Source organism: Leuresthes tenuis, unplaced genomic scaffold (genome assembly GCF_036924035.1).
Source record: "Leuresthes tenuis unplaced genomic scaffold, fLeuTen1.0.hap1 SCAF_13, whole genome shotgun sequence".
In the NCBI taxonomy this organism is placed as follows: domain Eukaryota; kingdom Metazoa; phylum Chordata; class Actinopteri; order Atheriniformes; family Atherinopsidae; genus Leuresthes; species Leuresthes tenuis.
The window spans coordinates 13,861,834-13,882,809 of NW_027325367.1; the positions used below are offsets into that span (position 1 = coordinate 13,861,834).

Genomic DNA, 20,976 nt, shown 5'->3' on the forward strand with positions numbered 1-20,976 from the left:
GATATGATGCAAGTCTTATCAGTAATACTCAGAATAAAGATCACAGTGAGTCAGGTTGATTCTGTACTATATAGCAGAAGCCTTACTTCCAAGGCTCAAATTAAGCTGTTTGAGCCCCCGTTTGACAGGCCCTGTTCTACTATTTGAATTAAGCTTGCCCCAACTGCATCATTAATGTCAAAGATGTGAGAAATGCATAAACAACTGCAACAATTGCAAATGTGTAGCTACTTACACAAAGGAAAGATAATGCATATTTTTAATGTCTCACTAAAACAGGACATCAGCTTCAAAGTGTCGTGCACTTGATGACATTTATTCATCAAATAAATAGTAGTACAAGATCATAAATGTTTTACATATCCAAACATCATGTATTATGTTTAAGTCTGGAGTAACAATTTAAGTTGAAAAATGTAATGTTAGTCTTGATGAAGATTCTCAATCGTCCAGGTCATGGTAATCATAGGAGTTTGAATTTTGGGCAAGTAATGGTGTAATGCTAGGTGTTGATAAATATGAATGTAACTCTAAGGTATAGCAGAAGAAAGAAAATAGCAGATTGTTCTGCTGCATTGTGATGGACACTGGACACTATGACTATTTTGCATTTTGGACAACTTGTTAAGACTCTGTTTCATCATCAGAAATGTCCATTAGACAACCCAGAAGCCTTGCACTGGAGCTGATGGCTGTAATCAACACAGCGATCAAGTTAGCAAACACTTGAAATGAACATTCACAACGTTGCCTGGTTATTTTTAAAGAAAAAGAAAAGAATGCTTTTCCCTGTCTGCACAGCCTCAAGTAAATAAAGTCTTCTTCAGAGGTCATGACCATTGCACAGAAAATACATGAGGTTGTTGGGGTGTGACTGTCTGAACCATTTTGTCAAAGGTTATACCGTATAAAAGACAAAACCTCCTGAGCTCACACTCTACACCAAGCACACACGCCCCAAAGTGACATAATTTTTTCCTACTATCTTCGCACCACAAGAAACTTATAGCCCGTTTACCACAAAGGGGAAAGAAATGAGAGCGATTACAAGCACTTGCTTGCATTTGTTTCTCTATGACTTGGTCTACATCATGCCCTCTAAAGTCACAGATGTGTGTGCAGATGCATGCATGTATTTTGATACGTGGCATTGTCTTCTTTTACAGAAGCCTACACGTGGTGATGAATGAAAAGGATGATGAAAATGTCAGACAATAATCTGATACTGCCGGTGATGCAGGTGAGATGCACATCTGCACTGTGAAATGAAATATGAGGTTTTATGTGTCTCCTTGGGCTAAAAATAGAGCAGAGTGAAGAAAAGAAGATTTCTGCTTAGGTAATTTTGAAGACCTTTTCACAATGGATAGCTCATATTGCAAGTGGCATTTTGAGAAAGAAAAGATTTGATCAACAGAGGATTGGTCAGATCCAGAAGAATGATTATTCATCTCAGGACGGGACACGAGTTGAGGTGTTTACTATTTTTTGCACAGTTTATCTTTGGTTAGGAGTATGAGTGCGCGTGCATGCATGCGTGTGCGCGTGCATGCATGCGTGTGTGCCTCTACGTGGGTGGAGGTTTCTCCCCCTAAAATTCCACTTCCTGTATTTTGAAGTTGCACATCTACATGCCAAAATAAACAACTGCACATGCACCTATGGAACACACGCATACAAACAAACAGGCACAAACCTGCCACACTTTACAGGGTCACACAGGTGACAGAGAGGGAACTCTTCCTTAGTATCACTAAAATGTTTCTAGGGCATCTTAAAACCAAAGAGCTCTTGGTTTAAAATGGAAGATATTGCCTAAGTGGAAAGAAACAGTTTCAACATTGAAATGATAATGGTATGTGTAGATTTTCTCTTACACTGCTCTTGTTTAGTTGGGCCCACAGTCAGTGATTTATTGTTTTAAAAGTGCAGACCTGATAAACAAAACACAACAAACACTTACAAAACCATGTGCTTACTACTGTGTGACAACAAGCATGTAAATGGAAGGCCCTTTAAGTTTTGTTGTCTTTCATTTCAGGATTAGAGACGAATGAAAACGTTCAGTGAATTAAAACACGCGATTGTGCTGCAATAAGACTGAGGTGTGATTTTTCACACCTTCACACAAGATCTGAACATTTATTTCCTTTGAATGCCTGTTGAGCGCATTCTGGTCAAATCTGTGTTGCCGCTGTGGCCACAGAGCTCACGGAAAGCCTCATCAATGAATCAGTGGTAGACTAGAGAGATTTCTGAGAGAAATAATGTTGAGATGATTAGTCGGCTTAAACAGATGGATGGACAGATTGCTCGAAGAATGAGGGGATCAGTGGAGTGGAGTGGAGTGCTGCTTTGTTTAAAAACAATGTGTGAATTAGTTTTCATAAAGACAAAAACTTACAGTACATGGTATCTTCATGTTTAGTTCTTTAAGTGTTCTGTTATTACACTTAATTTGAGGTGGTAGGTGTAATCGGTGAAAAGAAATGGAGCACCACGGTGGAATCAAGTGAAAGCCGAGGATGACAAATCTGTCACCAACAGCATGTAAATGTGAAAACAAACTAATCCTGGTATAGTTGTAAAAGATAAAGCTTTTGTACATGTGGGTGCAGGGTGAAGGTCACCCTAAGAGCTGGCAGAGGAGATGAGGTAATGTTTTACATAATTTGCCAAAGGCATGAGGCAACATGGGAAGTCTTTCACAGGAACTCACCCCCCCAGGGAAAAATGTAAAACTTGCACAAACGGCAGTGAAGTCCCAACAACTAAAGTCAGTAAAGAAAAACACACAAGTTAATTGAAGTGGCAAGTGGCAAAAAGAACATCAAAGCTGAGCAATAAAAACTTTGTTGAAAGCAGTCAACATGTATCTGTAGTTAAAACAAACAAAAAAAAGGATATTTTTTCACAAAATTTCAAAAGTATTCCAGGTTTTATGTGATGTTGAACATTAATAATGTAGACATCTAATACATATTTATGTTTATATAACTTCTTAACAGTTCAGTTCAGGGTCTATTTGGCCACATAGCCATACACAATCACATTCAACCACCTGTTTGACTTGGGATCAACCCTTCCTCAGTGCACGCCTTTACACACGTATAAGAACACACACCCTCAGACATGCACAAGCAATTGACAATGCACTGTCAATGTCTGTCTGGCCTTCTCTACTCGAGATTTGAAAGCCCGGTGGGATGATACCTCAGGCCCGAGAGCCATCATTAAAATCATTCAAATGAACCAACCTGTGCACACAGTGCTTTGCAAAAGGGGCAGCCATCACAATACCTGGCCTTAACCCGTCCAATCGCGGCCATGCAAATGTCCTCAGCTAAAGAGTCAAAGGGTCCCAGGCTTCCTGCCTGACCTACCGTGGGAGAATTTGCATATCCTGGCTCCCTTCTCTCAATTTGGTTTCAGATAACAAGATGTAGTTTGGAAAAACTTACCCTCGAGGGAAAAATAATACTGAGTAAACGTTGGGGTTTGTGCAGCAAACAGCCATGCCTAAGAGTAGACTGGGAGGTGATGCAGACGCCATGTTCACACTGGGGTTTCACTGGAGTTTTGTAGAATTTTTGAGCTTGACCCGTTTTAGTGACCCACTTTCCCTGCTGTGCGCAGCATCTTGTATTGCAATACTGCGCAGAGCTGCAATGTAATTAAGAATTTGAATAGATTAGCAATATCTACCACTTCCTCGAGGCAAAAATGACTGGAACAATGCTTGTGTACACAGGTGTGAATGGGAATTGAAGCTGGCAAATGACTGCATCCATGCAACCATCTTGACACATCACATTACACTTCAGTGATTATATTTAATAATGGCAATTAAAGTTTAAACCTAGCCATCATGGTAAACGTCTTTCACCCCATGTCCAACGCCATAATAAACGCACTGTATACTGCTGCATCAAGTGGTGATATTTTCAGGCTCTGGCAACATGTGCACGCGCATGTGTGTAGCCCTTTATCAGTCCACTATTATGAAGACTGTACCCTGGGACAATAGGGAGCCTTGAGGTGATGGTAATTACAAGTGACCAGGACAATACGGTCGCGTATGGAGGAACTAATACAATGAGAAGACACATTTATACAAATAAAGCATGAACTCCCCCTCTGCTCCTCGATCCTGCAATGAATGGTTGAGCGAGGACAACCCTGACACAGGGACAGCAAAATTCAACCAAAATAAACTAGTCAAAAGAAACGACGGGCATTAAACCTAAGAATATTGACAAAGACATGCACGAGCGGTATTTTATTACTCATCGTTCAATGAAGGTTGCTGAAAAAACAAACTCAACTTGCTAATAACCGAGTGGTCCACTCGCATTATGTGACAACTCAAAAGGCAACTTTAGAAACAATCTAGAGAACATAAAGGGCACTCGAGTGCTTTGAAGACAGTTAAGCTATGAGTTATAAGTGCAATAAATTCCCACAAATAGTTTTATTACCACTGGATTTCTTTAACTTTGTTTATGTAGGCGAGCACAAAGCTCGCTTTGTCGCGGAACGATAAGACAAGGGTTTGTTGCGAGTTTTATCACAGGGAAACATCTGCAACACCAGTGGGGTACTCCACGAACAGGTGGCCACGCGCTGAGAGTGTTGTAACTTCACTGTTCTCGTGTGCAAACCTATTCTTTTTGTTAATTTTGGCCAGATACATTAGTTTCCTCCAATTCACTTGAAAAAAAAAGACAGAAAAGAAGAAGAAAATAACGTTTAGCGCGACAGAAAGCGCCTCGACGAGACCACTGTGTAGTGTGGCTTGAGCACTTCGCAAAAGCTTCGTAAATGTTAAGCCCCTCTACTTTGCATGCAATACCACCATGCTCAAAGGGCAGGGGAAATAATTGGGAGCCATTAGAAAATACTAGAAGCACCAAGATTTGCCCACCAGCATTCAAATTATATGCTTTCACTTTCAATATAATCCATCAAACTTGTGTTGTGACGTATAGATGTTCTGCCTAAACAGCGAAATCGAGTTAGACTAAATTCAGGTTAAACGGGAAGTTTCCCGGCAAAAAAAAATCATAAGTCACATTTTTTGTGTATACACATTCAAGTTTCCTTTTGCTGGGATTATTTTCTTGATGTTAATCAAAATTTATTTTCTTTTTTGCTTTGTACGTCGGGTTTTTCAAATTGAAATCTAGAAAAGTCGGATTGTATCTGAAGTACACTCTTTAGGGGACATGCGCAGTCGGGCGCAGTGGTTTAGGAGCGCCAAACTGACCGGGATGTGAAGGGAGGGAGGAGGAGCACTCTTAGAGGCTGCTGTAGTTTAAATTAATGTCAACCTGCCTCCTCACCGGGAGAAGAAACTCATCGCAGATAGCGAAAGTACACGCTCGGCTCAACCTCCTGCAAGCCGCTGTCCAGACTGAAACATGACCCGGCGGCCGAGAAACAGGTACAGTCAGACAGAATAATTTCTTTAGACTTTTTTTCTCCCTCTACATTCCTCTTACAGATGCCTGCTTATTTTATTTTCATATTAACTAGTGTTTCTGTAGCACACTGCATGGGGTTGAGTGGTTATGCATCTCTTTGAAAAACGCTCATGCTTCTTTCCTTCACTATATTTGTCTTTCGTGCTGCTCTCGTATTAGTGAGCCGTTTTTGTTTTTCTTGCCAGCCGAATGGTGGTGTGTTTGTTTCGCTCGCGCCAATGACAGGTGGTGGTCATCTGGCATGTGCGCTACTCGCGATGCTGTCAGTGAGAGACGCATACTCACGCGCGCGCATTATTGCCACGCTGTGAGCGAGAGGGAGCGTAGGGACCGGTGTTCCACAGGACAATATATAATAATAATACAAAATCAAACGAAATAGCATTTTGACTTGAGCAGTTCCAGCTATTTAAGCTTCGCTCGCGAGGGGCTTTGGAAATATTCACATTTCATTACGTTGCGTTCTGCGGACGATAGCCCACAGTTACAGAGAGAGAGAGAGAGGGCGGGGGATGCTTTCGTTTGAGCCTATTTAACGTGTAGTTCACACACGTCTAGCGGATTAAAAGGTCACTTTTAGCCCACCTTTACGAAACTTGCAGTGTTTCGCAGCATCTCTGAACGCGAGGAGCGCTCCCTGTTATTTTGGAAACTGCGCTTTCACAGCGTCCTCTACAGTGCCTGCACTTGTCTCTAGTAGAAGCTTTGTTTCCTCCTTGTTTGGACACACGAATCACCCCAATTTGAACTCACCCTCATTAGCGCTTTTACACACACACATATATATGTATATATATATATATATATATATATATATTTTTTTTTTTTCTTTATAGGCACCACCTTTTCCTGAAAAACATTTTCAAGTTTACCGAGCTGCTGTAGGAAGTTGTTAGTCGGGTTTTGATGGTTTTCATTGCGGATTATTGGCTTATTTTCCTGGTGTCACACAGATGAAATGAAGAAATTGCCACGGGGGGGGTTTACACTTGTAACCAAGCCATCGTCATATATGTAAAGAGACAGGTGCTGTGATCAGTATAAATTTGTTTAACAAACCAGTTGATTGATGGTTTTATGATCATTGTTGTGTGTGTACACAAACTGCTTTTTTTTTATTATTTCGCAGCAGTTTTTCATCATGTTCTGAAAAGCTCGCAGAATGTTGACTAAATTAGTATGTTAAGCCATAGACATGAAATGTGTGGAATAAATGGGACATTTGTGTATTTTTAAAACCTTTTTTTTCCATACAGCAGTTCCTGTTAGTCAAGTAGTCAGGCATTTTAGCTTCTAGGGGGAAAAAAGATAAGGAAGATGGTGCACTGTAAATAACCCTCACACAAACAGTGGGGTTGCGTTTCACCTGTTGCTCTGTACCTGGCTTCCACATTTCTGCTCTATATTCTGATTGGTTAGCCAACTACTTGGTATCTGTGTGTGTGTGTGTGTGCGTACATGCATGCATGGCTGAGCTGTACAATGCCACTGCAGGTCTGAACACGCCAGGGTCACAAAATTATGATGCATGTGCCAATCCCAGTATCTGTGGAAACCAAAAACACTAGAACCTGTTCATCCTTCTCCCTCCCTCCCTTCAAGTTGCCGTTCTTCCCTTTCTCTGTCTTTCTTTCTCGCTCTGCTTATGGGTGTCTTGGCTAAAAGCCTGCACCCAAACCTTCAAGAATGACTGGTTCTCTGTCTGTTTTGACACCCAATGACTTATAGAGCAGGCCGAGTTCTTTATGCACTCTTTAAAGAGATGATTAGAGAGTAGTATAATAGACAAATGCTTATTGTTCCATTATTTACCTTCTTATTATCAGACGCTTGTGTTTTTCACGCAGACTACAACTCTTTTTCTTTTTTTTTTTTAAACATTCTGCTTTCTCTCTGTCTGTTTGCAGTGTTTACAGTAGTGAGGAAGATGAGGAGGAGACTGAGATGTATGAGCATGACTATGACGGATCACTGGCCAAGACAGGAAAACGCCATCTTGGCAAAACACGCTGGACACGAGAGGAGGTACACACACCAACACCTGTCCAAAAGATCCAATACCCGGCTGTTCACTATAAAATATTTAATACTGTTCACATGTTTATCTGCCTGGGACAAGGTGGGGAGGGTGACCAACATGTGACCAGCATGTTTTCTCTTTTATTCAGGATGAGAAGTTGAAGAAACTTGTTGAACTTCATGGATCAGAAGACTGGAAACTCATTGCCAGCCTCTTAACTGTAAGTAGGTCTCAGGGTGTAGACACGCAATAGAAGTAAGCCTCATTCACCAGGACCATGTCCATGTGGACAAACCAAGTGTTGTGCTATTTGTGCTTATGATTCAGCTTTATACTTGCAAGTAACGCCTCAGAATGTAAATCTGACAACACAATTTTGTTTTTGCTCTCTAAATCAACCAGAATCGTACAGATGTGCAGTGCCAACACAGGTGGCAGAAAGTTCTCAACCCGGAGCTCATTAAAGGGCCTTGGACCAAAGAGGAGGACCAGAGGGTAGGAAAACAAAGTACTTTATGGGTGACATAAGAACCTGTGAACACGTTGTAGGACAGTAAAAACACTGTAAACATGAAAATGCATAGAGCCATTAAAGATGACCTCTCATGCTACCGCTGCATCGTTACCGTAGGAACCGTTTTGAAGTACCACGGTTGGTTTTCACTCACAGGAAACAGGGAGTAAGGTTAAAAAGCAATTACTTTATGTTCCTGTGTGATTAAAGCAACCACTCTGTAGCAATTCCTTGTCTGCTGTTGCACATTTTTAGCTGTCGTTACACAACTTATAACATGTTTAGTCTCTTACAACCAGTGGAGTATTTATTGAACTTTTCCAAGGAGTTATATTTCCACCCAGATGCCACTGTAATGATTAGCAGAGTGGCTAACGTTCCCCTGGAAACTCCCTCATTACTCACAAGCAGGTGTTCTCATTCACCTCCATTAGTTGAAAAATTAAGACCGAGAAGAAAGTCTGGGGGCGAGAGGACACATTTAATGAAATCTGTACGATTCTAGCAATTTCTTCATGTCTTTTTCTTTTTCTTGTATCTTTTCTTCTTCCCCTTTGCCTGTCATATATTTATACCCTTCTACTTCTCCCCCCCTCCCTTTATTACTCCATCCTTCCCCTTTCCTCACGCCCCTCTTTTACTGTTCACTTCTCTTCCTTTTCAACACTCTTCTTCCTCCCCTTGCGCCTATCCTCTTCCTCTCCCCCTCAAACTCACACACCCCAGGTGATTGAGCTGGTTCAGAAGTACGGAGCCAAGCGCTGGTCAGTGATCGCCAAACACCTGAAGGGACGGATCGGCAAGCAGTGCCGGGAGCGCTGGCACAACCACCTGAACCCAGAGGTTAAGAAGACCTCGTGGACAGAGGAAGAGGACAGAATCATCTACCAGGCGCATGAGAAGCTGGGAAACCGCTGGGCAGAAATCGCTAAGCTGCTGCCTGGCAGGTGAGGCAGATAATGAAGAAGGCAAAGGGGGGAGAAAAAGAGAAGCTAAATGAATCACTGAACCTTTGCTGGTTAGCTGCGCAATGTTGTGGTTGAAAGGGTGAAATAGAGGGGAGGACACTGATGGAAGGTTAACTATGAAGTGAGTGAAAATGGAGATGTGGAAACAGAGTGTAGGGCAGGATGGTCCTCATAGAGAAAATATTTGGAGTAGAATGACAGGAGAAGGAGAGATAACTCTAAGATTATTGTAATTGCTTTGTTCTGATAACCTTATCAGCTGCGTGCATGCGTTTGTGTGTGACTGAGACTTTCCCTATCTGTGCGCGCCCGTATTGATAATGCTGCCGAGCACCGCTCTTGGCGTCAGGATGTCACGGGTGTGTTTTGCAATAAATAATCTCAAAGTTAATTTGTGGTGCTCGTTCCTTGCAGAACTGACAACGCCATAAAGAACCACTGGAACTCCACCATGAGGCGAAAGGTGGAGCAAGAGGGCTACCTTCAGAGTTCGTCAAAGAACAGCAGCTCCTCACTCTCCATCAGCCATGGCTACATCAAGCCCACCAATAACATAATGAGCTTTTCTCACCACTCACCCAGTCATGCACAGCTGCCTCCCTTGTCGCCTCTCAGCTACCCCTACATCTCTGACACACACAGGGTAAGTGGGGGAAAACGAAACAATAATCAAACGCCTTCTGGAGATTCACTGGCTAACATGGACACGTTTCTTATTGCCTTACCAGGTGCCCTTCCCAATGGCCTTGCATTTGAACATCTTGAACATACCCCAGCATGGAACCGCTGCTATACAAGTAAAGAGCTTTTCAAAAAAAAATCCCTACTGACATACTGTGAGAGTTATTGTAGGACAAGAGGGTGCTAATATATCCCCCCTACGCTCTCTTTTAGAGACACTATAATGAGGAAGACCCTGAGAAGGAGCAGAGAGTGAAAGAGATCGAACTGCTGCTCATGTCAACAGAAAATGAGCTGAAAGGCCAGCCATCACTACCAGTGAGTAAAATGTCTGCCTCTGAAATTTGAAATTGTGACAGCCCGATTTATGTGCTAATGTTTTTGACCCTGGCTTTAAGGACAGTGGTTGGACATGTGTGTTTGTGTGAATAAGGAGGAGGAAACATCTGGGGGGTCTGTTTCTGCAAAAGTGATGAAACAGGACCTTATCACCATTTCTGTGTGTGTGTGTGTGTGTGTGTGACCCTTGTGCAACCCTTCTCTACCCAACACTTCAGTTGTTCTTTATATTAAAGTTCCCTTTCCTCTTCTTTTTCTCCTTTGTTAAATGTTTACATGCCCTCTGTAATTGTAAGCCTTCTATTTTTTTTTCCTCTTGTGCAGTTATTCTCTCGTTCATCATGTTACTGTTTGACAGGCATTTCTCACCCTCTCTTTCTTCTTCACCATAGATGACTTTGCCCTATTCACACTGGACCAGCCAGAGCTCTTTGCTGAGTGGCTCAGATGGCGCGGTTATGTCTTTACCTCGTCACCAGGCAGCCGCCCCCGCCCTGCCTCACGACCAGAGCTGCCTACCTGAGGAGAGCGCCTCTGCAACACGTGCCCACAGCGGCAGTAACAACAGCCATCACAGCGGTTCAACGTTCTCAAATACTATCCCAGACTTCATGGAATCTGTCATAGATTCAGTAAGTTTATGTGCTGCAATTTAAAAAAAAACACCACATGGCTGTATTTTGTGTTATTTTTTTGTACCAACTGTCTCCAGACGAAAAAGGGAGCTCAGGATTGACCCTTTTCAGAGTAGTGGGCCTTGACCCATATTTTACTGCCTTTTCCCAGAGCCTGTCCTTAGTGGGCGAGGCCATTACCTGTCGCTTCTTGGATAGGAGCAGCCTGAAAACAGGCAGGGTCTGGCCCAATCAGAGCTCAGGAGATGCTCAAGCAGCACGGGTCACCGGCTCAGCTCCCAAGCCGACATCAGTCAGAATTCTGCCCTTTTCACCCTCAAAGGTAGTTAAGATAGATGAGTGTGATCCGAATCCATCCAATCACCGACACCCCCCCCCCCACCCCGTCTGAAGACATCAACAGCCAATCATCCAGAAATCACGATACTCCTGTTGTTTTTCTTTTCGCCATCATTTCTGTATTTTCACCTCATCGCCCCCTCCATGATCCACAAGACTGTTTCGCTATGTTTGATTGATTGAGTGATTGATTGATTGGTTTCCTTCCGTTTGTTTTACAGTTTCTCAACCAGCCAATGAGTCCGGAACGCTCTGACATCAGTTTACGAATGAGCTCGCCCGTGGACTCCAAGCCTCTCATCGACCACTCTGCCAGGCCCCAGAAAGAGAATGACATGTAAGTGGCTTTTCCTCTCATCATATTCAGAACGCAGATTTGTGGTTTCTAGGGCTTTTCCAAGCATCTCTCTTTGTTTTCTTACTAAGATTCCGAACTCCCAACATCCGTCGGTCCATCCTAGAGTCGACTCCTCGTACACCCACACCTTTCAGGTCGCCTCTGGGCCTTCAGGAGGCAAAGTATGGACCTCTGAAACTACTGGTGAGGGACCTGAAACAAAGCCAGAGTTTGCCTCCTGAACTGCGGTTTCCTTGGAACTCACAGGGAGAGTTGTGTCTTTTCCAGAATACCACTTTGGAGCAGCAGATGATCGAGTCCATAAAGCAGGAACCGATGGAATGTTCCATTGACCAGCCTCCTCTGAAGAAAATAAAACAAGAGGTACTTTCCACACAACATCAGCATGTGCGCATGTTCAAAAAAGCAGAGACAGGTTGAGACAGCAAAGGAGACGGTGAAAAGTTGAGTAAATGTGTAAATGATCGCAGCTTTGTTATTTTTACCACACGCTAATCATCAGCACGGGGATCGGTTGCATTGTTAGAGGCTGTTGCCAGTAGTTAGACTGTTGATCATCATGGACAGTGGTTGACCGTGACGTGTTTTGGGTCTAAGGTGGAATCCCCGTGTGAGAGGAGCCCGTGCGTTCAGTGGGAAGGACAAGAACTCAACACGCAGCTCTTCTCCCCCAACGGCCCTGCGCAAGAAGTACCTGTAAGCTCACATTTAAGCTCACTAATGTGACGCCAACTTTGCTCCGCTCTGCTTCCTGTGCACCTGTACTCAGAGTAAAAATATGTTTTTTGTACTTCCATGCAGGACCTGCTTAGCAGCTCATTACTAAGCGAAGACGGGCACAAGAGCTACCACCTCCCTCACAGAGGCATGAACAGCCCACTACAGGTGTGTGCACGCTTGCATCTCTGCATTTGCATGTCTGACTGAAGTAAAAAAAAAAGCTCCTCATCGTCTTTGCGCTTTATCAGCAGCAGCTCAGTTCCTGGGAGCAGGCGACCTGCGGGAAAACAGAGGAGCACATTTTGGCCTCGGAGCAGAGCCACAAGCACATCAACACTTTCTCCACGAGGACGCTGGTGATGTAGTTCTGGGATCATCGGCACTCTCTGCGCCGGACATGGCGTCGCGGGTTTCATATTTGTTGTGGTACAACAGTTGGGAGAGGCTTCACGCCACTGGTGTTTTTACACTCAAATTTGTTGGATTTCAACCAACCAAAGACTAAAAAAAAAAATGTTTTTTGTTTGTCTGTTTTTTTTTTCACTCCTTTGAATAGAATTTGATTTGGGGTTTTTATAAATGTGCATCCTACTCTCTTTTGGTCTTGACTATGTATTCATATCATTGTTGTATTATAATTGGGAAACGGTGACGATGTTTGCATTGGGCTGTATTATTAGTTACGAATTTTGATATTAATATAAAGAACAAGTTAATTAATTTATTTGTTTTTTTTCTTTTTCATGATTTTTGTTGTCGTTTTACAATTGGCCAATGGAGCAGTGTTGTAATTTTAAGTATTTAAGCCCTGTTAGCATTATTGTACATTCAAAGGCATGGTAGTGATTTCAAAACTGACCTCTGTATTTCACTCATCAATCTATTTCACTTTCTGATTTTTTTTTTTTTTGTTATTTTTTTTTTTTCCCTTTTTAAAGGCTGTACGGGTCTACTGAGAATTTCAAGGGTTTGGTCTGCGCTGCCTCATGTAAACACTCCATAGGAACCGCGTTGTCTGTTCTTATATCATTACTCAACTTTGGAAAGGTGCCAGTCACAGTAGTATTACCTGATCACCACATTGTTTCATCAAAACTGAGTTTTCATTTCAAATATTGATTTTATCCTGTGTTGGGATGCATTCACTGAACAAATCATTCTTGCTGTTAAAGTCTGAATATGGACAAATACACACATATACATATACTTATATATATATATATATATATGTATAGATAGAGAGAGAGAGTGTGTAAGAGAAAGGGAAAAAAGACTACACTATTTTTACAGTCAAATCTGAAAAGAGCCTCAATGTATGACACCATGAGCGCCGCCCAGTAAGAGTAAGACCAAGCTGCGCTTGAATTTTATCTTCTCCAGAAAAAAAAGTGACAGTACTAAACACTGATATTTTACATTATACTACAGACTAAAGCCCAATTGAAACTTTTGTATTGTTATTTTTTCTTTCCTCCACAGTTTTGTATTGTTTTGTAAAGCGTACTTCCCATCGGCATTGTGTTTTCTTACAAAGACTGCAGTTACTCATGTCAAACACTTAGCGGACAATCTTTTTTTTTATTTCCCTTTTTAAATACCTTTTTGATACTAGCTTTTTGGAGCAACGCCTTTTTATAAAAGCATTTATACATGCCAAGTTTTTCATGTTTTTATACTTTTCTATACTGCCTAGCAAATAAAGTGTGCTGTTTTTATTACAACCTTGTGTTCCGTGTTTGGATGCATCGTGGTCACATATCGCAAATCAAAAGCTGCCCTTTGGAAAGAAAACCTTTTTTTTTTGAGATGGTTAAATTCTTAATTCCTGTAAAATTCATTGCTGGTACTGGGAAGCCACACAATCGCTTCAGTGAATGTCTATGTTTGTAATGAATGAGTTCGTCCCTCTCCGATATGCAACCTATCTCTAGTATTCAAATTTCTGCAAGGACTCTAGTATTCAAATACCCCCCCCACCCCCAATCTTGCTGACACAAAGGTTTTGTTGTTATGTGGATGTGTCGACCAAGCCATAAAACCTTTCTTCCATTCACTAAAAGATTGGAGAGTTTATCAGCCAGTGAGTGAAATAGGCAAATGTTCCCAACCGTTGCCTCTTTTTCTGTGGATAAGACGGGCAGCGCTCGAGCACATTCCTGAAAAACAAAGCAAATGTTTATGGCTTTCAACACCTTTAACCAAAGACTGCCCACGCCTGCGTGCGTGCCGTGTGCAAACAGTTTAAAACGCTTGCTCTTCAGAAGCACACATAAGTATGAGCTCCGCATGCAGTCTCTTGAGGGGTCTTTCTTTTCCTGTGGGGAGCAGCAAGCCAAGGGGCCCAGACTCAGACCAGGAGCTATAATTACAACCCCTCCCCTCAAGGTTCTCACATCCTCCCTATACTACCTCAAGCCACCTGCACCCCCACTTCGCCCTGATCCACCGCAGTGCCCTCAAATATAGATTCCTATCTCAAGTGGTAGTCTCAGAGGGACATATAAACAGAAATGATATTCATCAAGACACACACTTCCAGCAGGAACTGGTGCTATTTAACTCAGGGGCTTAAACAGAAATAACTCCAGTGGGGGTGTCACCATGCTTGAATAGTGACACATATATATATATATACAGTATATGAAGATATATAAACATTGTGGCTTCAACTAATGTAACAATAATGGTGTAAACAAACAGCAACAGACAGAGAAGATCATTAACATCTGATGAGGGCTATTTGAATTCAAAAGGTTTGAAATTTCCTGTCAGCATTTGAGGTTCGGCATGTTATGATGTGCGCGCATCAAGGTGTCTTGTGGAAAGAGGCCAGAGCAAGAAGCAGACTTTCACACTGGGAATTTCACCATCTTCTTCTACACCAAAAAAAAAACAGAAAGACAAAAAGAAAAAAGCAAAAAAAAAAAAAAAAGCCAAAGCCCCAAACCCCACGAGATTCACAAACACCTGCTTCCACTGACTGAGCAGGCAGCTGCCTCTGTGTGAGAGCGTGCGTGCCGAGGGGTGGCGGGTTATGTTATTGACAAAAACAATACGGGCCTAAATGGATAATGCAAGACGTAACGCAGTGAAGTGTAGTGGTTCTTAACAGCTCGCTGCCCTGACCATAAAAGCTCCAAGAGCTCTCGTATGTAGCATTCCATCAAGTGAAAAACTGAACACACGAGGAATGTGACTGTTATCAGAACAGTGCAGCGTGGCAGACATTTGAGAGAGGAGACACTGATAATGCACAACATCATAAAAACACTCGGTTACAATGGTGTGTGCATCTCAGCCAAAGCAGAAGTTGACTTTCGAGACTACAACTTTTTTTTTTTTTTTTTTTATTCCATCCTCCTTTCCCTTTTCAAATCAAACAGGTCTGTCGCAAGCAGATTGGCTCATAAATTCAGTTTGAGTGTCACAATAGATTTATAGCCGGATGTTGCAGAAATGGCGGGCTCCTGAGCGTGCACGTATATACTCACAAAATACACGCAGGCCACGAATTCACTTGCAGCCCAGTGTGGGTCTGCAGGCCTGATTTCCTCATTCCCGGGCTGCTGTTGTGGTCACAGATATTCAGGCGACAGCAGCCGCTCCCTGCTGGCAGCGGTCAGGTAGGAGGGCTGGGCTGGGCTGGGAGAGCCTGATAACTAGCCCCCCTGTTTTATGGTGCAGAGATGAGGGGAGGAACACATGGGCAGAGAAGCAAACAAGTGATCGATAGACAGGGAGAGAGAAAGGCGAGAGGGACGATTCAGTGAAGTTGAAACACAGTTTATTACTTGTCTACCAGGGTATCAGCAGCATATTAGTGTGGAAAAATGTGCTTGAACTACCATTACAAACGGTGATCTTTACATCGAAAACCATTTAGAGTGTTTTTTAGCATAAAAGAGAGAAGATCGATCTGTCTTTGTGTTAAGAATGGAGCTTTAGCGAGGTGAAGTTGAGTCTTGAAAGACCACAAGCAGTTTTAAAAGAGCCAGTAAGGCTCAGTATTAAACATGTTTAAGTCAAATGAACTAATCTGCAGACAGATGTTTGAGTCTCCTTAGTGATTGTACAAGAAGTCACACTTGGTTAAATGTGCTGGAGTTGGTACCACGTGAAAAGCGGGTAGGACTTGGACTGAAGCCAGAAACAAACAACAACACAACAACGCTTACACCTACATTACGGACGGTGTAGAATCACCATTGTTAAACCCCAAACTGGCACAGTGAGAACATGCAAACTGAACACAGGGAGGCCTCAGCTCAGCAGCAGGCCTCCTGCTGTGAGGTGACATCAAGAACATTTTCACAACGCTTGAAAAAAAAAAAAGAATTATATGAAAAAAACCAGACTTTTCCAGACTGTCGCTCTGATAACTGCATCATCTCACACAATCACCGGTCAAATAACTTAAACACGTCTGTGTAGGGATTTCAACTGTAGTTACAGGTATGATGAGACCACCTGACCGGGCTCACACACACAGGCTCAACTGAGCTGCGAGCGGAGTGGGGCATAAATAATTTAGCTCTGTGTGTCATTTTTGAGAGGTTGTTGTGCCTTTTGTTTCCTTTGTGTGTTCCCATGTTGCGTTTTTGTTGCTGTGTTGATTAGAAAGTAGTTGCAAGAGAAAAAGGTAATCTTTTCTTAATGTTCCTGAAAACAAAAACTGAAAATCTAAATATCTTCCTTTTTTTTCTGCTTTTAGGACACATTTACAAACAACTGTGGGATTTCCAGGAAGTAGGAAGTAGGCTGGGGGATGGTGGATGTGTCGAACATATGCGCTTTCAGACCTATGGTTAAGACAATGTCTTTCTCCTCTTTTCACCTTCTTTGAACTTTGATAATTAAATACCTGATTAGGGATAAGATTAAATACTTGTCTGGTTGCTAGATACAAGCTCAGTCAATAAATGACTGCTAAAGAAATACTTTAATTTCTATTTATTTATTCCAATATCTTAAATCAGCCACAAATTTTGCAGTTTCATAATAAAGGCTCAATATTTGTTTTCCTTAGCTCCCTACAGAGGTAAAGCTGACATTTAGCTACATCATGACGTTCACTGTCCAATGTCTCACTATGTATGTAACCATAGTCTTCGATACATTCAGTCTCTATTTGGCCATTACATCACAGTCTTCCATGCAAGACGCTGTAAATTCGAAATCTGTCCTCAGCATTTGATTTCATTTTCTACTTCCTTCTGACATGTGGATGATTCGGGTTACGAGCTAAAAATGCAAGGTAAGGCTTACAAAAAAGACTCATTCTGACACATTTAAGGATTCATCCCATCATGGCATGCCGGCCAACAGAAAACAACAGCCTACGGGCGTGTCTCAAAGTTCGTGGGTCTATGCTTTCAATACATGGACAAACGTACATATTCCAGGATTTCTTAAGAGACCGGGCTGAAGGAGAAGTCACGTACATTCCGGCCACTGCTCTCTGCAGCTTCGAAACTCAAAGAGAAATAAGAAACCCAAGCTTTTTGTGTACAGCAGGTAATTAATGCTTGAAGTGAGAAAGACTTTGTAACAAATTCAGTATATAGGAAGAGTCTGCCCTCAGTGTGCACTATAATACAGGACGGTGTGACCTGACTGTGACCGCATTCAGTCTATTTTAGGTTTATTCTGTAGGTGACACACTTTAACCCATGAAGGGCTCCAATTATGGTATAGCGACTCTGTCAGGTAAGTAGGTCTCGTCTCATTTAGTAGTAAGCCTCTGTTTCATTATTATATTTAAGATGCACAACACGTCCATGTTTAACAGCCACGTGAGGAACACAACACATGGGCCATTTACTATGTAGTCCACTGGCTCCCAATCAGAAAATGCACATATGTACTCACACACAACCAGAACATACAGATTGAGCAGATAGAAGCTGTCATGCAGACAAGGAGACTGAGAGGGCATAGATAGGAGGGTACGAGAGGTAAACACACACACACACTCGCAGCAATGGGGACTGGTGCTGAGGAGATTAGAGCCGTCTCTAACAGTTACTGTATACCCAGATTTGGCTGCCATTCGTTTGGCCGTTTGTTTGTTGTTTTGTTTAAGGAGCAAAAAAATGTATCGACCAATGTGCCTGCTGCAGATAGCCCAAAACAATAACTGTGAGCATTTCAGAAAGTAGGTCACAACAATCCAAATGGTGCCAAAGGTGTCAAAGGGCAAAACACAGACGTTAGTTTGATGATGGGCTGACAAAGAGATGAGTAAATAGCAAAAAAAAAAAAAAAAAAACTTTAATACCTGGGGAGTTTGTTTTCAGATGTTTTCGAGAAGTCTAGAGAGATGGCAGTGATGTTTTAAAAAAAATCAAGATTTAAAGTTTTCAATGGAAATAGTACAAACAGAATATGACATATTTAGCATTATAAATACTACAGATGCTCGCTGAATCTTCTTCACAAAGTGCTTTCGCTACTTTGTCTGATACATTTTATCATATTATTATGCAAAGATTGTCTCATATATGTACATATTATAAATAATATGTAATATTGCCTTATTACCAAGTTTTGTAACTAAAAAAGAAAGGATATTTTTTAACATAAGTGAAATATCACAGGCTGCTCACTCGCTCTCCTGTCCTCACATTTATCCACACAAATCACAGAACTGCTGGATTAAAATAACTGCGCGTCGCTACGAAAATTGCGGCTGCAAGGTATTGTGGGGATGGAATCATCTGTTTCTTTTATAAGTAATGAACCAATGTATCCTATGCTGAAGGTTTAAAGGAAGCATTGCGGCTTCTTTACTTAGCATTTGCAGAATTTAAACAGCTCCTTTAATCTCAGTTTCAGTTAGGAAGGTTCCTTAGCAAAACAGAATATTTGAACGGCCAATCACGTTATTTTAAGCTCACATATATTTCTCACATATTTGCAGATTCTGACCAGACTTCATGCTGAGCCATCAAATTCAAAATCAGAATGTATTTTCCTGAATTAAAAGGTTTGAATTATTTTCCAGTCAATGTATTTTGTCCCTGTTTCCGTTTTAAACAGTGTGACACGACAGACTCCCAAAGCACGACATTAACAACTTTACTTTTCAAATAATGTCAAGGTTTTGTTTACAGACAAGGTTTCTAGGGTGTGTTGTTTTTAAAGAAAGTGATTTCTTTACAGTGTCCCTGTTGCAGTTTTTAACAATCCAGTGTTTACTCCCCTTATTGCATATTGTGGCTTGGTGATGAACGCGGTCTTGACTCTCATTGTGTTACAAGCCGAACAGGATTTTCATCAGAAACCACAAATAAAGACAGAAATGGACACAAAGGTGTGCAGACATCCTCCCAGCCATGTGGCCAAGTTTGTCAACCAGGTCTCTGTCTTGCAAGTACCACTCCTAAAAAAAAAAAACACACCATACACACATACATGTGGCAGACATTTCCTCTCAGAACTTGTGTTGTCTACTTTCACACTGGCTTGGTCTAGGTTTTGTTCACCATTCTCACACATACACATTCTCACACACCAACAAAAAAAAAGAGAGAGAATAATGTTGCTTTCAAGGCCTGGAAGCGTCTTAATAGCAATATAAAAGCAAAGGGAGGGTTCTCTGTTTCTAATGTATTTGTATGTTTGTATGCCCCCCTGTATGTGTGTCAGCGCTCGTGTAAGTATGTTTGGGTTCAGGACTGGAGGAGTAGGGCCATGTGGCTAAAATTTTGTCCTGAGAAATTGTGCTTACAAAGAGTCACAATTACCCACACTCACACACACACATTTACCCCACACAAAATAGCATGTTTTCCCGCTCAGGCTTGGTACAGCTTCCCTATTCACCTGGGTAAATAGAGCAGAAGGAAGAGCCTTTCAATAGAACCCACTACATAGACGCATACACACACACACACACACAGACTCACCATAACCCCACCCCTCTGGCCAGCACTTCCCAACACTGCAACTGCATTAAAGCACACACTTAAATTCTTCCTCAATTTCGCATCCAATAACACAGCTTTACATATTAGTCTCCTGAAACACCCTCTCGTCTCTTTTCCTCTCCTAACCACTCCATTGTTGCCTCTAAGTGATCCTGACAAGTTGATTCACATGGCAAGATCATGCCTGACCGCCTCAATTTAGGACACTAGTCACAGGGTGTCCCGGCCATCAATAAATCTGCTCTCCACCCCCTTGAAACTCACACACACCCACCTCAGATGCACCCCCCACTGCCCTTAAACTCATTTGGAGAGTGGGTGTGAGTGAAGGCAATGGGGTGAAAGTTGTGTGTTTGTGCATGTCAGCAGGCAGGAGTGGGCATAATTGCACCAATGAGATAACAATACTCAGACCTCAGGCTTGTTTGTGGTCTCCAGTCCAAAACATGGCCAGGCTGAAAAGGCAAACATTCAGTGCACCGAGAGGCACTCACACACACACACACACACACACACACACGTTCTCTTTGTATGCTTGACACCTGTTATGAGACAAACTGGTGAATAGAGCCATGACTGTCACGTTCTGACATCATCGTCATTTCAAAGTTAGACAGCTGAGGCGGGCAAATGTTCCGCTGCACAGTCGAGTGTCTTTTTCCCACTGTTTGTGAGTAAGTGTGTGGGACACAACTGCCAAAGAAGACATATGGGAGGAAAGCGCCCGATGAGGGAAACAAAACAAGAAAAACAACAGTACAGCTGGCGTCGAATGCATCACACAGTTTTATAGGACAGTAATGCAATGTTCTGTAAAATGGCCATCATGGTTACCAATCTGTCACTGACATGCACGTTGAGACACTGGCACAGAACCACATTCATACAATCCATTTGGAAGTCTATAAAGCTGTATGATGTCACGCACCAGTGCTATGATACCAGTGACTACATTAAGTCTTAAAAGATTATATGATTATGACAACTTTAA

At 42.1% G+C, this 20,976-nt stretch overlaps 1 protein-coding gene across 3 annotated transcripts; it reads left to right on the top strand.

Moving 5' to 3' along the window:
- Window positions 1-5,285: 5,285 nt before the first annotated feature.
- On the top strand, window positions 5,286-12,580 carry myb (v-myb avian myeloblastosis viral oncogene homolog). Of its 3 annotated transcripts, XM_072361983.1 has the most exons (16): window positions 5,286-5,443; window positions 7,391-7,508; window positions 7,652-7,723; window positions 7,906-7,998; window positions 8,744-8,964; window positions 9,400-9,628; window positions 9,714-9,782; window positions 9,880-9,984; window positions 10,398-10,637; window positions 10,792-10,962; window positions 11,201-11,316; window positions 11,406-11,520; window positions 11,605-11,700; window positions 11,935-12,033; window positions 12,139-12,222; window positions 12,309-12,580. In XM_072361983.1, the coding sequence occupies exons 1-16, from the start codon at window positions 5,421-5,423 to the stop codon at window positions 12,420-12,422; spliced, it is 1,965 nt and encodes a 654-aa protein (XP_072218084.1). In that variant the 5' UTR covers window positions 5,286-5,420; the 3' UTR covers window positions 12,423-12,580. The 3 variants fall into 3 exon arrangements, with proteins under 3 accessions (XP_072218084.1, XP_072218082.1, XP_072218083.1); XM_072361981.1 differs by lacking the exon at window positions 10,792-10,962 and having other exon boundaries at window positions 5,291-5,443; window positions 12,306-12,580; XM_072361982.1 differs by lacking the exon at window positions 10,792-10,962 and having other exon boundaries at window positions 5,291-5,443.
- The last annotated feature ends 8,396 nt before the right edge of the window (window positions 12,581-20,976 follow it).

Excerpts from the sequence above, each read along its gene's own strand:
- myb (XM_072361983.1), top strand. The coding sequence starts at position 5,421 with ATGACCCGGCGGCCGAGAAACAG. Across the intron at positions 10,963-11,200 it reads TGCCCTTTTCACCCTCAAAG|TTTCTCAACCAGCCAATGAG; the intron begins GTAGTTAAGATA and ends TTTGTTTTACAG. Across the intron at positions 11,701-11,934 it reads TGAAGAAAATAAAACAAGAG|GTGGAATCCCCGTGTGAGAG; the intron begins GTACTTTCCACA and ends TTTGGGTCTAAG.